Here is a 12,064-nt window from a genome sequence, read left to right on the forward strand (position 1 = left end):
GAAATCATATGAAGACTGAATTGGAGGAGAAGAAATAGGAGACCATTGTAATAGTCCAGGAAAATGGTGATGAAGACCTGGTACTAATAATGAAAATCCAATGGTGGTACTGCGAATGGGAGGGGGGAGGAGGACAGACATGAGAAATATTCCATTAATATCAGCTGCATTAATTGAATTTAATTTTTAAAAAATTTAATATGTCAGTTGTTAAACTTTTCAATTACTAAGCAGACAGTAACTGAAATTTATAATAATTAAAGTTTAATAAACTTAAGTTTGTCAGAAAAACAGTTCTAGCTGCATTCTTGTATTCACTTATTTAAAAGTAACCTTTATGCCAAAGCATAGTAGCATGAGATTCATATAGCCCAAATAAGCAATCTATCAGACTGAAACATGAGGTTACTGACAGTTTCACTCTTCTGAGAGCTAGTTTTCCTTTTCTCTTCCAATCAAAGTACTTATAAAATTCACCAAATATGTCACTGAAATTTATCAATCGCTGCACTAATATTTCACAAAGCACTTAAGCCTTTCAAGACTTCCATTTCCACCATAACATGTTTTTTGAATTAAAAGATGGTGGGGCACAAAAAAACCCCCAAAAACCAGACATGTCATTCATGATAACGTAAAAAAAAAAAGAAAACCAAACCAATATTAAGAAAGCTATATAACTTCTTTGCATCCTTAGGGAAGCATAGAAGTTTCATTTAAAGTTGTGAAATGAGATATCTATTTTTAAATAAAGAATTGGGTAAAATACACTGCACTGACTTACCTCTTCACCCTAAAACAAGAGTCATATTGCTAAATTGGCAAAGACTAAGATAATTTTAAGGAAGAGAGTTCAGTTTCCTGGCCTTCTTAGTTAAAATAGGCAAAATGAGTTTCAACTAAATACAAACTCTTGGGTGTCTATATCCGAAAGACTGGTAAGACCTCATTTTTTAAACTTGACTGTCTTCTACCAAACACAAGGTATTATTGAAATAAGTAAGTTTCCAATCAAGGTCACCAGTAAGTGGATAAGTCAAGAAGCATTTATTAAGTGCTTGCTACGAGCCAGGCACAGTACTAAGCCTTAGGGCCACCAAAATAAAACAAAACAAAGCCAACAAAAAAACAGCCCTAGAGATGAATAAATTAACATTCTAATTGAGAGAGAGAGAGAAGGAGAGGTATATGCAAGATGCAAATAGATAGAAAGTATTATTAGAGGAAAAGAGATATGAAACTGGGTAGAAATGTGATATTCCTTTGGAACTGATTCATTTTGATTCAGGTCAGTGTGACAGGCAGAATATAGTCAGAATGAAAAAATTCTCATCCTACTATTGGTCAGATTGATGACTCTACATTTCTTTCATATTATTTTCCAGAAAAATAATCCAAAATACAAACTTTTCTCACTGTCCAGTTGGATATAACCTTAGAATCAATTCCAGCTGCTGAAAAGGAAAAAAAAATGTTCACCACTCCTTTCCAAGAAGGGAACACACATAACAATAGTAATATCTATTCCTAATTCCCTACAAAGAAGCAGGAATGTACAGGGGTGGGGGAACCTGTGGCCTCGAGGCCATGTGTGGCCTTCTAGGTCCTCAAGTGCGGCCCCTTGACTGAATCCAAACTTCACAGAACAAATTCTCAAGTTCTGTGAGGTTTGGATTCAGTCAAAAAGGCCACACTTGAGGACCTAGAAGGCCACATGTGGCCTCGAGGCCATAGGTTCTCCATCTCGGTATACTAATTCAAGAGTTTTATTATTTGGAAAAACGTTACTGAAGAACAACATATTTATGACTCACATCCCTTGAAAGTTATGGTTTTAAGAAAAGCGTAATGGCTCTAGAATGACTTTTTTTAATCAAACATTATCTTTTACTCTAATTTAAAGGCTCCCAACATTTTCTCCTTACAATTCTAATTTGGACACTGAGACTTTGTAACATTAACCCTAAAGTGGAGGGAGTTATCTATTTAAAAAGAAAGAAATATAGCTATAATTTTTAAGAACTTAAAAAGAAGAATTAACCAAATAAACTGCACAAAATTACACTCCCCGGGAGTCCAGGCATGAAATAGGGATTGTGGGAGTAGCCGCAGGCTCTGATGGCTTGGGACAACTCCAAAGTATTATTATTAGCAATGGGAAGGAAGCATCAGGATCATCATGGATGAAGAAAAGGATAACCGTAGGGATGGTCTCTCATCCCCCAGTTATCTCTCTCTTCACTTTTAGGGTTGAGTAGACGTAGGATCAGCAGGGAAATATAGCAAGAATATTTAAAGCGAAAGGGAATAACATTAAAGAAGCCATCGAGGTAAGAACAGGGGGAAGGTGGTGTTCATTCTTCCTTCTCGAAGACCAATGACTGCATGAAGGTGATGTCGTGACTTGCGTGTGGATTGGACATAAGTGAAGGAGAGCTGTGTAAAGTTGTCAGCCTCACTCCTCCAGAGTGGAGGAGGGTAAAGTTAGAGGAGACTAGCCTGCATGGACTAGATTATGAGAGGTGATAAAAGCCAGGAAGAGATTTAACTTGATACACTTAGCAATGAGAAAGTGTTGTCTTATAATATGGCATTGTACTAGAAGAATTACTACATTGTACTTATTCACTGAGTCAGTGATATCTAGGTATATAACCTTAAGCAGGTCAAAGACAGAGGAGAAAAATCCATATGCACAAGAATATTTATAATCACCATTCTTTGTCATAGCAGAAGAACTGGAAACAAAGTGGGCGCCCATCAACTGGGGAAAGAACGAACAAATTAAGGTATATGAATGCAATGGATTATTATTCGACCAGAAGAAATGATGAATATGAAGAATTCAAGAACACTTAAAAAACTTGTAAGAATTAAAGGAGAAAATTTATCAGTCTTTAATTATAAATCCTGAAACAATTTCCAGCTCCCCTCGCTTCTGATCAAGGACTTCTCCCAGAAATAATTAATAATTAAGATGGTGATAGAAAAGACAAGCCCATGCCATTTCCTCAAGCCTTGATCAGATTAGGATAATGACCCTACTATGAAAAAGAAGAAGTCTGATTACTTTAATTAATAGAAAAGTCTCAAGTTTACCTCTGAACACGAAGAAGAGAGAATCGTTAAAGGGAATGGTCAGTGAGGGGATGAATGCTTTTACAAAAATTATTCTCCAAGAAAGTACCAAAAGTTAATTGACTGTTGTTTGATGAATCAAAATGTTAACTGAACTTTATCTAGAGTTCTATTTTATCTCATTCTGCAATTTTATTTATTATTTAAGAATGTCATAAATTGTAACCAAAACTGGTTTATCAGAGAGATTTTCAAAGCCATAGGGTAATTCTGCCTATCTTTGGCCATTCCTTTCTCTTTATACAGAAATGTTTGGATTAGATTAATATTAAATTATAAGAATTGTTTCCAGCTGTCTCAAGCCTAAAACAGAGTAAATTTCTGTCTGACCCCGTGATACCACTACTGGGCATGTATACCCCAAAGGAGGCCAAAAACAAAGGGGAAATTCCACTCTGAGTGGGTAGATACTGGAATCAAGAAGACCGCCTGCTATCACCCAGGTACCAGTGTGAACAAAGAGGGCCTAGACTGAAGTTGAGAGGAATGAGAGGAATGCTCATATCTAAAATATACATTGAAGGAGAAAAAAAGAACTTAGAACTTATCAGTTTCTACAGTTTCAATTATTATCTCTATACAAATGCCTCCCAGATCTATTTTGCTGACCCCAATTGTTCTGAGCTTTAATCCTATATCACCAAGATTTCCTGTAGGCATCTCAAATTTAACATATCAAAAAGAGAATTTATTGTTTTATCACCAAACCTACTGCTTTGCCTAACTTCCTTATTCTGTGAAAGCACCAATCCAAGTTTATAACCTCAAAGCCATCCTAACTCTTTCCTTTCCCTCTCCCCTATATAATTTTATCAGCTGCCAACCCTTGCTGATTTACTGTCTTGCATCCATCCATCCATCTCCTTCTCTCTAGTGCAAGATCTTATTATCTTTGACTGCAAGAGTCTTCTTGATGGTCTCCCTGAACCCAGTCTCTGTCTCTCTGATCCCTCCTCCACACAGCTGAAAAAATGACATTTCTAAAGCACAAGTCTGACCAAGTCACTCCCCCATTCAAAAAGCTCCAAAGACTTTTTATTACTTCTAGTATCAAATACAATTTCTTCTCTTTGGCATTTAAAGCCCTTCACAGTTTGGCTCAGACCTACCTATCCAGACTTATTAAGCGTTATTTCCCTTCATGCACTCTACACTTAAGCCAAAGTAACTTATTTGCTGTTCCTTACAAACAACATTCCACATTTGGTCTACCATCTCTGAATTTGGACAAGTTATAGTCTTTGCCAGGTATGCTTTCCTCTTCCTCACTTCTACCCTTCAGAACCCCTACTGCTTCATTTTTTGTATTTTTATTCTAGCACAAGTGCTTGGAATATGTCAGGAGCTTAATAATAACAATAAGTATAATATGTTATATATAATATCCTAGCCCAGGTGCTTGGAATATATCAGGAGAATATAATAATAATAACAATAGGCAGTTGATAAATTGATTGATAAGAAGATAATTCTTCAACTTTCTTGGTTAATACTATTATCAACAAATTCCCTTGAATTTCTTTATTCTCAAATTCCCTTAAATGAGTATAACATTGGTACCAACTTAACATTGCTTGAAAAAGGGGTTGTGATTAATTTTGATTACATTAAATAGCTGTGGACACTAAAAGCTTCTACATTTTCAATCTTTTAAATATCAAAGGCAAGGAACATGGAGACAAGGTTAAATATTTCCCTCAAGTCTGAAAACAAGAGTTTGCTTAATTTTTAGTGTTTCAGTAGCCCAAAAGATTCTTTATTAGCATCAGTCCCAAATTACTTAAGCTGGAAATTCATCCAAAAAAGGCAACATCTGGTTTTCATCTGTTCTCATGGGAACCAGAGAAGTGTTTTGACTGGAAAATAAGATATTGAGTAGTAAAACAAGGGGCATGATGTGAAAGCAAACAGACAGGTATGAAGACATGATACACAGCCAAGGAAAAGAGCTTAAACCCAACACAAACTTTCAATTTTAGAATGTGAGAAACAATCCATGATCATCTATTATTTAAACAAATCCCCCAATGACACCTCAAAATGTGCAAAGACAGTTAAGCCTTGCCCTTTAGGCCCCAAAATTTCCCCTGGGGGATAAAAAATCCTATTAACAAAAATCATCATTTTAACTTAGGATTTTCAACAATCTACACTGTCAGTTCTTTTTAGAGCTACAGACACCAAACATAAAAAGACTTGCAAACACAGATTGCTGTTTTTTTTTCTCTTTAGAATGAAATAGTAAGTGGGGTTTTTTTTCCTTCTTCTTTAGAATGAAACAGTAACTTACCTTTGCAGAGTCATGTTCAAAGAGCCTGTACAAGCCTTAATCTTGTTCTGGGCTTCAAGATGCGTCATTCCCTGAGCACTTATCCCATCGATGCTGAGAACCACATCTCCTATTTTCACATGGGCTTGAGATGCTTTACCACCATCCTTTAGCTGGAATAAACGCATTGCAACATATTAGGTAGGAGTATCATCGTTCACAAATAAAGAATAGCCTAAAGACGTAAGAAATTATGTTTACATGATTTAATGGAAAGTAGGGTAAATTGCTATCCTCTAACACCCCAGGAGGGAACAAAAGCATCAGTAACAATAAATGAGCCTCAGACAATCAATTATACCTTAACCCATAAGTATGTGAGTCATATCACGTTTAATAACCATAAAGACTTTTCAGAGAAAAGATGCCTTAGTCTGCTACATAATAAAAGATAGTGAAATGACTAACAATAGAAATGTATATGGAAAGTTCAGATTTTGCAGAAGAAAAAAGAATCATAAGGGAGATATTTTTTCATGCTCTTACATAAAATAATGAAAAATACCTCTTTAAACCACTGGTTCCTAGTCTGGGCTCTGTAAGCTTGTTCTTTTTTTATTGTTATTATTTCAAAAACTATTTCCATATAATTGGTTTCCTTTATAATCCTATATATTATATTTTATACACTTAAAAACACTTTTGAAAAGGGCTTCCAGACAGCCAAAGTGACCCATAACAAAAAGGCTAAGAACTCCTGTTTCAAATACTTGTCTATTTATCGGAATTCAAAGAATAACATTTTGAAAGAGTGCTAGCACAATTTATGTTGATAATCACAATTCTGCTTCACCATGTTAAAAGGAGTTTTTTCCCATTGCTTGGGAAACTTGACTTTTATTTTTGATGTTGAGTACATCCTGTTCCAGGATCTCTCAGCAGGATGGGAAGGAAACTGTTTGTGACGACTGCCAGATATTACTGGGCATCACAGGTCCTAAATTCTCAAACCCCTCTTCCCTTGCCCAATATAATTTCCCTTATGTTCATACTGTTTAGTTTGATCTGCTTCCATTTTACTATTTCCTTATGCCAAAAGAAGTGAGCAAAAGTAATATCAAAATGAGAATGAAAAACAATGTAACTTTCACGAAGAAATATGGAGACATGAAAGACATGTGAGGCAAGAGAAAACCTTCTGATAAAAAAAAGAGACAGTTTCAACATTTAATACACATTAACAAGTCCCAATAAAAAATTAATTGGTTTAGGAAGAAGTAATGAAGAAATAACACACTAATAATATCCACCATTGTATCAATATTCTAAAATTAATGATTATAATATTTTACAAAAAGTATGATTATTTAATGATTTTTGGTTCAAAGAAAAAAGAAAATTTAAAAGAGAACAACTCATCCAGAAATTATATCCAGAAAAGCTATTCACAAAGAGGAAAGAAATATGGAGTTTGAATGCAGATTGAAGCATACTATTTGCTATTTTTTTCCTTCTGTTGTGTTTTGTTTCCTCTTTCTGGTGATTCCTCTCCTTGGTTCTAATTCTTACGTACAACATCACTAATATGAAAATATGTTTAAAAGGAGGAATGTATATGTGCTGCCTATATCAGATTGCGCACCGTCTTGGGGAAAGAAGTGGGGAGGAAGGGGGAGAAAAATTTAAAACTCAAAAGCTTTGGGAAGTGATTGCTGATAATTCAAAATAAATTAATTTTTTAAAAAAAGAAATGATATCCAGATTAAAACATCTTATTTGTGAATATGTTGTATTCTTTTAGCAGAATGCAAAGTCTGAGGGTAAGGAAGGCATTGTTTGTGTCTTTGTATCTAAACTCTTACACACAGTAGGATACATACTAAATGCTTGTGGATGGAGGGCTTCTTCTAGGCCTTTTTACATTTGGGAGATACCAACACATCCCTTTGAACTATCCAAATCCTTTGCTCTCACTGCATCCACGCCACCTCCTCTTCTCCTTTCCTGGTCATCCATTTATTGATTGATCTCCTTTACATGCCTTCTTCCACGTAGGTCATTATTATAAACGTAGTACGGTCTACTTATACTCAAAAATACTTCTCTCAACTGCCCCTGAAGTCACCCAGAATGATTCTCTGGAGGTTGTAGCGATCTGATATTTACAACTACAGCACATCAATGGGGTGTGTGTGTGTGTGTGTGTGTGTGTGTGTGTGTGTGTGTGTGTGCGTGTGTGTGTGTGTTTCTTGTTAAAGATGGTTTTTTTTCTAAGTCAGGGACCATTTGAGACCATTATGAGTACTAGGAAACTTCCCAAATTTAATCCAGTTCATGTTCTCATATTCAATATGGGATCAATTCCTTGTCTACTTCCAGTGCCTATCCCAGATGATTAGCACAGATTCTGGCATGGTGTGTGAAGGTCACACTAGGAACTTTTATTTTATTTTTTATTCTACGTGTCACAGAGAGTCACTGAAACTCCTTCAGCTGGAAAGCGACAGTCAGATTCATGCTTCAGGAACATCAATCTGGCAAATATGTGGAAATTAGACTAGAAAGAGGAAGATCTGGAAGCAAGGAGATCAATTATGGTGATTTTGCATTTAATAAATGCTTTTTCATTCATTCATTCATTCATTCATTCATTTCAAGTACTAAGTTAATGAACTGGCCTTCCAAATGCATAGCACTGACTAGATATCAGGCATTTTTCATCCACTTATCTTCCTAGTATGGATTGCTAGGCTGATCTATTTTTTATAATCACTCATAGAACTAGCTTTGTAATGTTCTGGAGCTTGATGCCAAGCCTTAGCAGAGAGATTAAGGAAGGAGAGGAATTCTCCAGAATAAACAAAATCTACAGTGAACTCCTAGGCAGCCATGCCCTACCTCAGCCAACAGTGTTAGTAACTCTTAACTCTTAGCCTCCATCACTCCAAATTAGCCCTCAGTGAAGGATGAAAGCTACACTGAGGCAGCGAGGTGGCACAATGGAGAGGACTCTGGACTTGAAGTCAGGAAGACCTGAGTTCAAGTTCAGCCTCAGACACTGCCTGCTATACTAGTCTGGACAAGTCACTTAACCTCTGTCTGCCTCGGTTTTCCCAAGTGTAAAACGGTTGTGATAGCATCAGTGTACAAAGTGGAACCTTGTACTTTCTTCACTTTTCATTTTTGTGACCATAAAAATGCTATCTGCTATAGAATGTAATTTACAAAAGCCTGCCTGCCCCTTTTCTCACATTTTTGTTAAAGTTTTTTTTTGAAGTATTGGTAGATCATTCTCAGAGATTTTGTAAAGATGTGAAAGTAGGTTTATTGCTGTCCTCATGAGTACCTTTTTTTGGGTGGAGGGCAGGAAGTACACTGTCTGGGAATTTTTCCACTTCTTTTAAAATTGGAATTTAGAATTTAGATTTAATTTAAACTGTAATTTAGAATTACAATTCTAGAATTAGAATTCTTTTAGAATTATCTTCCCTTCCCTGAGATATTTTGTGATAACTTGATATCTTTTAAGATTGTCTCACCACAACTATAAATTTCTTCAGTGTGTACTTGGTTTGGCAAATCTAACTAGTTCACGTCTGTAGACGTACATGAGAAGATGAGTTGATTACTCTCTTCTACCCATTTTATTTTCTACTGTTTAGAAGACAGTTTTCAGTCAGTGATTCATACCATTTAGGAAGAGGAAGAGAACCCGTGCACAAGACTTACATACCAAAATGAGATTTATGGCAGGTTATTCTTTACAACATTCTAGGACCTCTGGGGATAATGAAAGTCTTCCTATCTACAGCTCAGAGTAGGGCTGCACTAGCTGTCTCAGCCACTGCTTGCAGTTTAAGACCAGTTCATGTGGACGCAGCCACAGAGATAGCTTCCCAGCTATACCTTTTTATATAGCAAAGGTCACAAGTCAAGGATGTTTCATCAGTTTCATTTCCCAGAATTCTAGGGCAGTGACTGATTAGAGAAGCAAGGTGTTAGTAGTTACCTCCTCTCCCAGATCTACCCTTGGTAATCTCTGACCATTGTTAAGTGGTTAAGGGAATGAAGAAGAGAGGAAAGAAAGGAGGAAATGGGTGGTGGAGGTGGTTAGCATCTGGTTTACGCTATGGTTGACCTCATGAACTTTCAGAACTTGTTCTCATACATACAGGAGTCTGTTCTTGGCTGAACCCTGTGAAACACTTATCTGTCTACTTCCCAGACCCAGGGAATCCATCACACAGGTAGCCATTAGCTCACAAGGGGCTCATAGCAAAACAAAGAACAAAGATGTCATCGATTCATGGACTGAATCTCTAACTTGACTCAATCCTCTTGAGTAGGTCTCTAGACTTTAGAGTATGGCTAGAGATGGCCAAAGTATTCCACTTGTTTCCCAGTACCTGATTTGCACAAGACAGACATGGGTACTTTGAAGGTAATAAACGAGAACCCCAATTCTATTCAGCAAATGTATATTGCTAAGGTATGGTGCACACACTGTAAATGTGGATCTTGGATTGTCACTATGAAAAGGAGATAAGTCATCTTACCCATGAAACTGCTTTGGAGCAGGAGGGTAGTGCTAAGCAAGCTCAAGAGAGTTGGTCTCAAGGGAAATTTCCAGCTAGACATGGGAAGAGACCTCAGCTTATAACAGATGCTGCTTCAAAGCAAGAGCATGGCTGAACTTCTATTTGCTGTACTCCTGCCAGCAAGCTTCATTTGTGAATATTCTTAGGATAATACGAATTAGTTGAGTCTCAAGCCAAATGTCCACAGACTTGTTTTTGTCTCCACTGCTTTCTGCTCTTTTATAATTCTATTGTATATCATATATACTTTTTACATATATATTTTATAATTCCATTATGTAATTATAATATAATTTATAAAGTGATACTTTCATATCTTCAGAAATTCCACTCTGTAGCATTTTACAAATGAACTTGTATTCCATAATGGAGCTGCCTTTGGCTGTTCATTCTCTCCTCTTGGCAAGGAGATAAAATGTTGACTGGCTAAAACAGTATTCTGGATTCTTCTGGTCTCCCTTTTGTCACAACTGTTGTATGTTGGTAAAACTTCAGTAGGAAATAGTGAAAATTAAATTCAATATCTATTTCTTTTTTCCAGTTTCTGATTTTCTGAACATCAATGGCTTATGTGAATAGGTCAAGTTAGAGGTGTTATAACCATCCAGTATCTTCTTTCCATCTATAATCTTTGCTCTAATTTGATGTTTAATTTTTACATCTGCTCTAACCAGATGGTGGTCTAAATGCACAGAGAATTGAGTCTTATATGACCCCCTCAAATAATTTCCTATCTTAAGATGTCGTGTGTGTGTGTGTGTGTGTGTGTGTGTGTGTGTGTGTGTGTGTGTGAGAGAGAGAGAAACAGAGACAGAGAAAGAGACAGAGAGAGAGAGAGAGAGAAATGTTTTTGGAACTATGTATTCATGTGATATAAATGCAAGAATTCTAAAGAGTTTATAATTTTTTGTGTCATTCTCTCCTCTGCAAACTTTTGTAGCAAAATATCTTGTTGGAGTATCTTGGGTTTCAAGCTCTTAGAATTTCTCTATTTCTTATTCCTTTGGAGATGCCAGTTCGGATGCTGGATTCCCTCCATTATGCTCCTTTTGCTTATGCTTGTCTTGAACACCACCAAGGTAGTAAGATGTCCAAGTGTTGTACCAAATGTTCCTTGCAGTCTTGGGTCACACCCTAAAACCAAGGTCACCAACTTTCCTGCCCTTTAAATCAGCCTCAGACCAAATCAAGACCTGCTCAAGAACTGTCAACAGCTCCTCAAGGCTACAAAATAAAGTCTAAGGTAAACAGGATTCAGGTTTAAGAAATTAAAGAACTCAGGAGCCTAACGATGTCATGAATACTTTCTTCCAAAAACAGTCAGAAGGTGCTCCACATGGTTAGCAGGGATCATTAAGATTCTTTTGGAAAGCATTCAAAGCCTGCTACAATGTGGCCCTACTCTCTCCGTGTGTAATATTTCTTTATTACTCTCCTACACAATTCCGCAGACTCTAGCAAAGCTCTTCTTCTACTAGCTGCCCCCCAAACATACCATGTCCCTTGCCTTCTCACATTTGGTTGGCATGCCTTCCTTGTCTCTTCTATGGAAAGCAGTTCGAGTTCCACCAAGAATTCTCTGATTACTTAAAATATCTCTTCTCATGTTGGGCTCTCCCATCTTTAAACTCCTATAGAACTTTGACATTTATCACAAACTGTCTTGTATTGCTATTTATCATTTTATCGGTGTCCTATCTGCCCACCTAAATGAAAGCTTCTTGAAGGCAAAGCCAATGTCTTCAAGTCCTTTGTCATTAAGCATTTATGGTAGAGTCCTGCACAAGGTAGGTGATACCAAAAGAACGCACTTAACAAATGTTTGTTGACTTGACTTGTAGATGACATAGATAATACCACATTCAATAATGAATATTCAAATTATTTCTTTCTTTTAAAAATAATATGTACACACTTTATTAAAATGGGTAAAACAAGTGGGAGAAAACATTGGGCACCATGGTGGGGAGCACCAGGCATAATGTCATCCAGGCCAGCCTAGAGATGTATTAAAGAAGCCGGAAATAGCCCAGACAAGGATCACAGCAGGAGGGCTAGC

The 12,064-nt window shown here is 36.6% G+C and overlaps 1 protein-coding gene across 1 annotated transcript in view; it reads right to left on the bottom strand.

The window, feature by feature from the left end:
• Nucleotides 1–12,064, bottom strand: part of PDLIM5 (PDZ and LIM domain 5) — a 216,205-nt gene that overhangs the window by 143,943 nt on the left and 60,198 nt on the right. Inside the window, 1 exon segment of the mRNA XM_021008362.2 lies at nucleotides 5,429–5,580. Coding sequence (XP_020864021.1) covers nucleotides 5,429–5,580 — 152 coding nt within the window.

Source organism: Phascolarctos cinereus, unplaced genomic scaffold (assembly GCF_003287225.1).
Source record: "Phascolarctos cinereus isolate Bilbo 61053 unplaced genomic scaffold, phaCin_HiC Scaffold_9;HRSCAF=440, whole genome shotgun sequence".
Lineage (NCBI taxonomy): Eukaryota > Metazoa > Chordata > Mammalia > Diprotodontia > Phascolarctidae > Phascolarctos > Phascolarctos cinereus.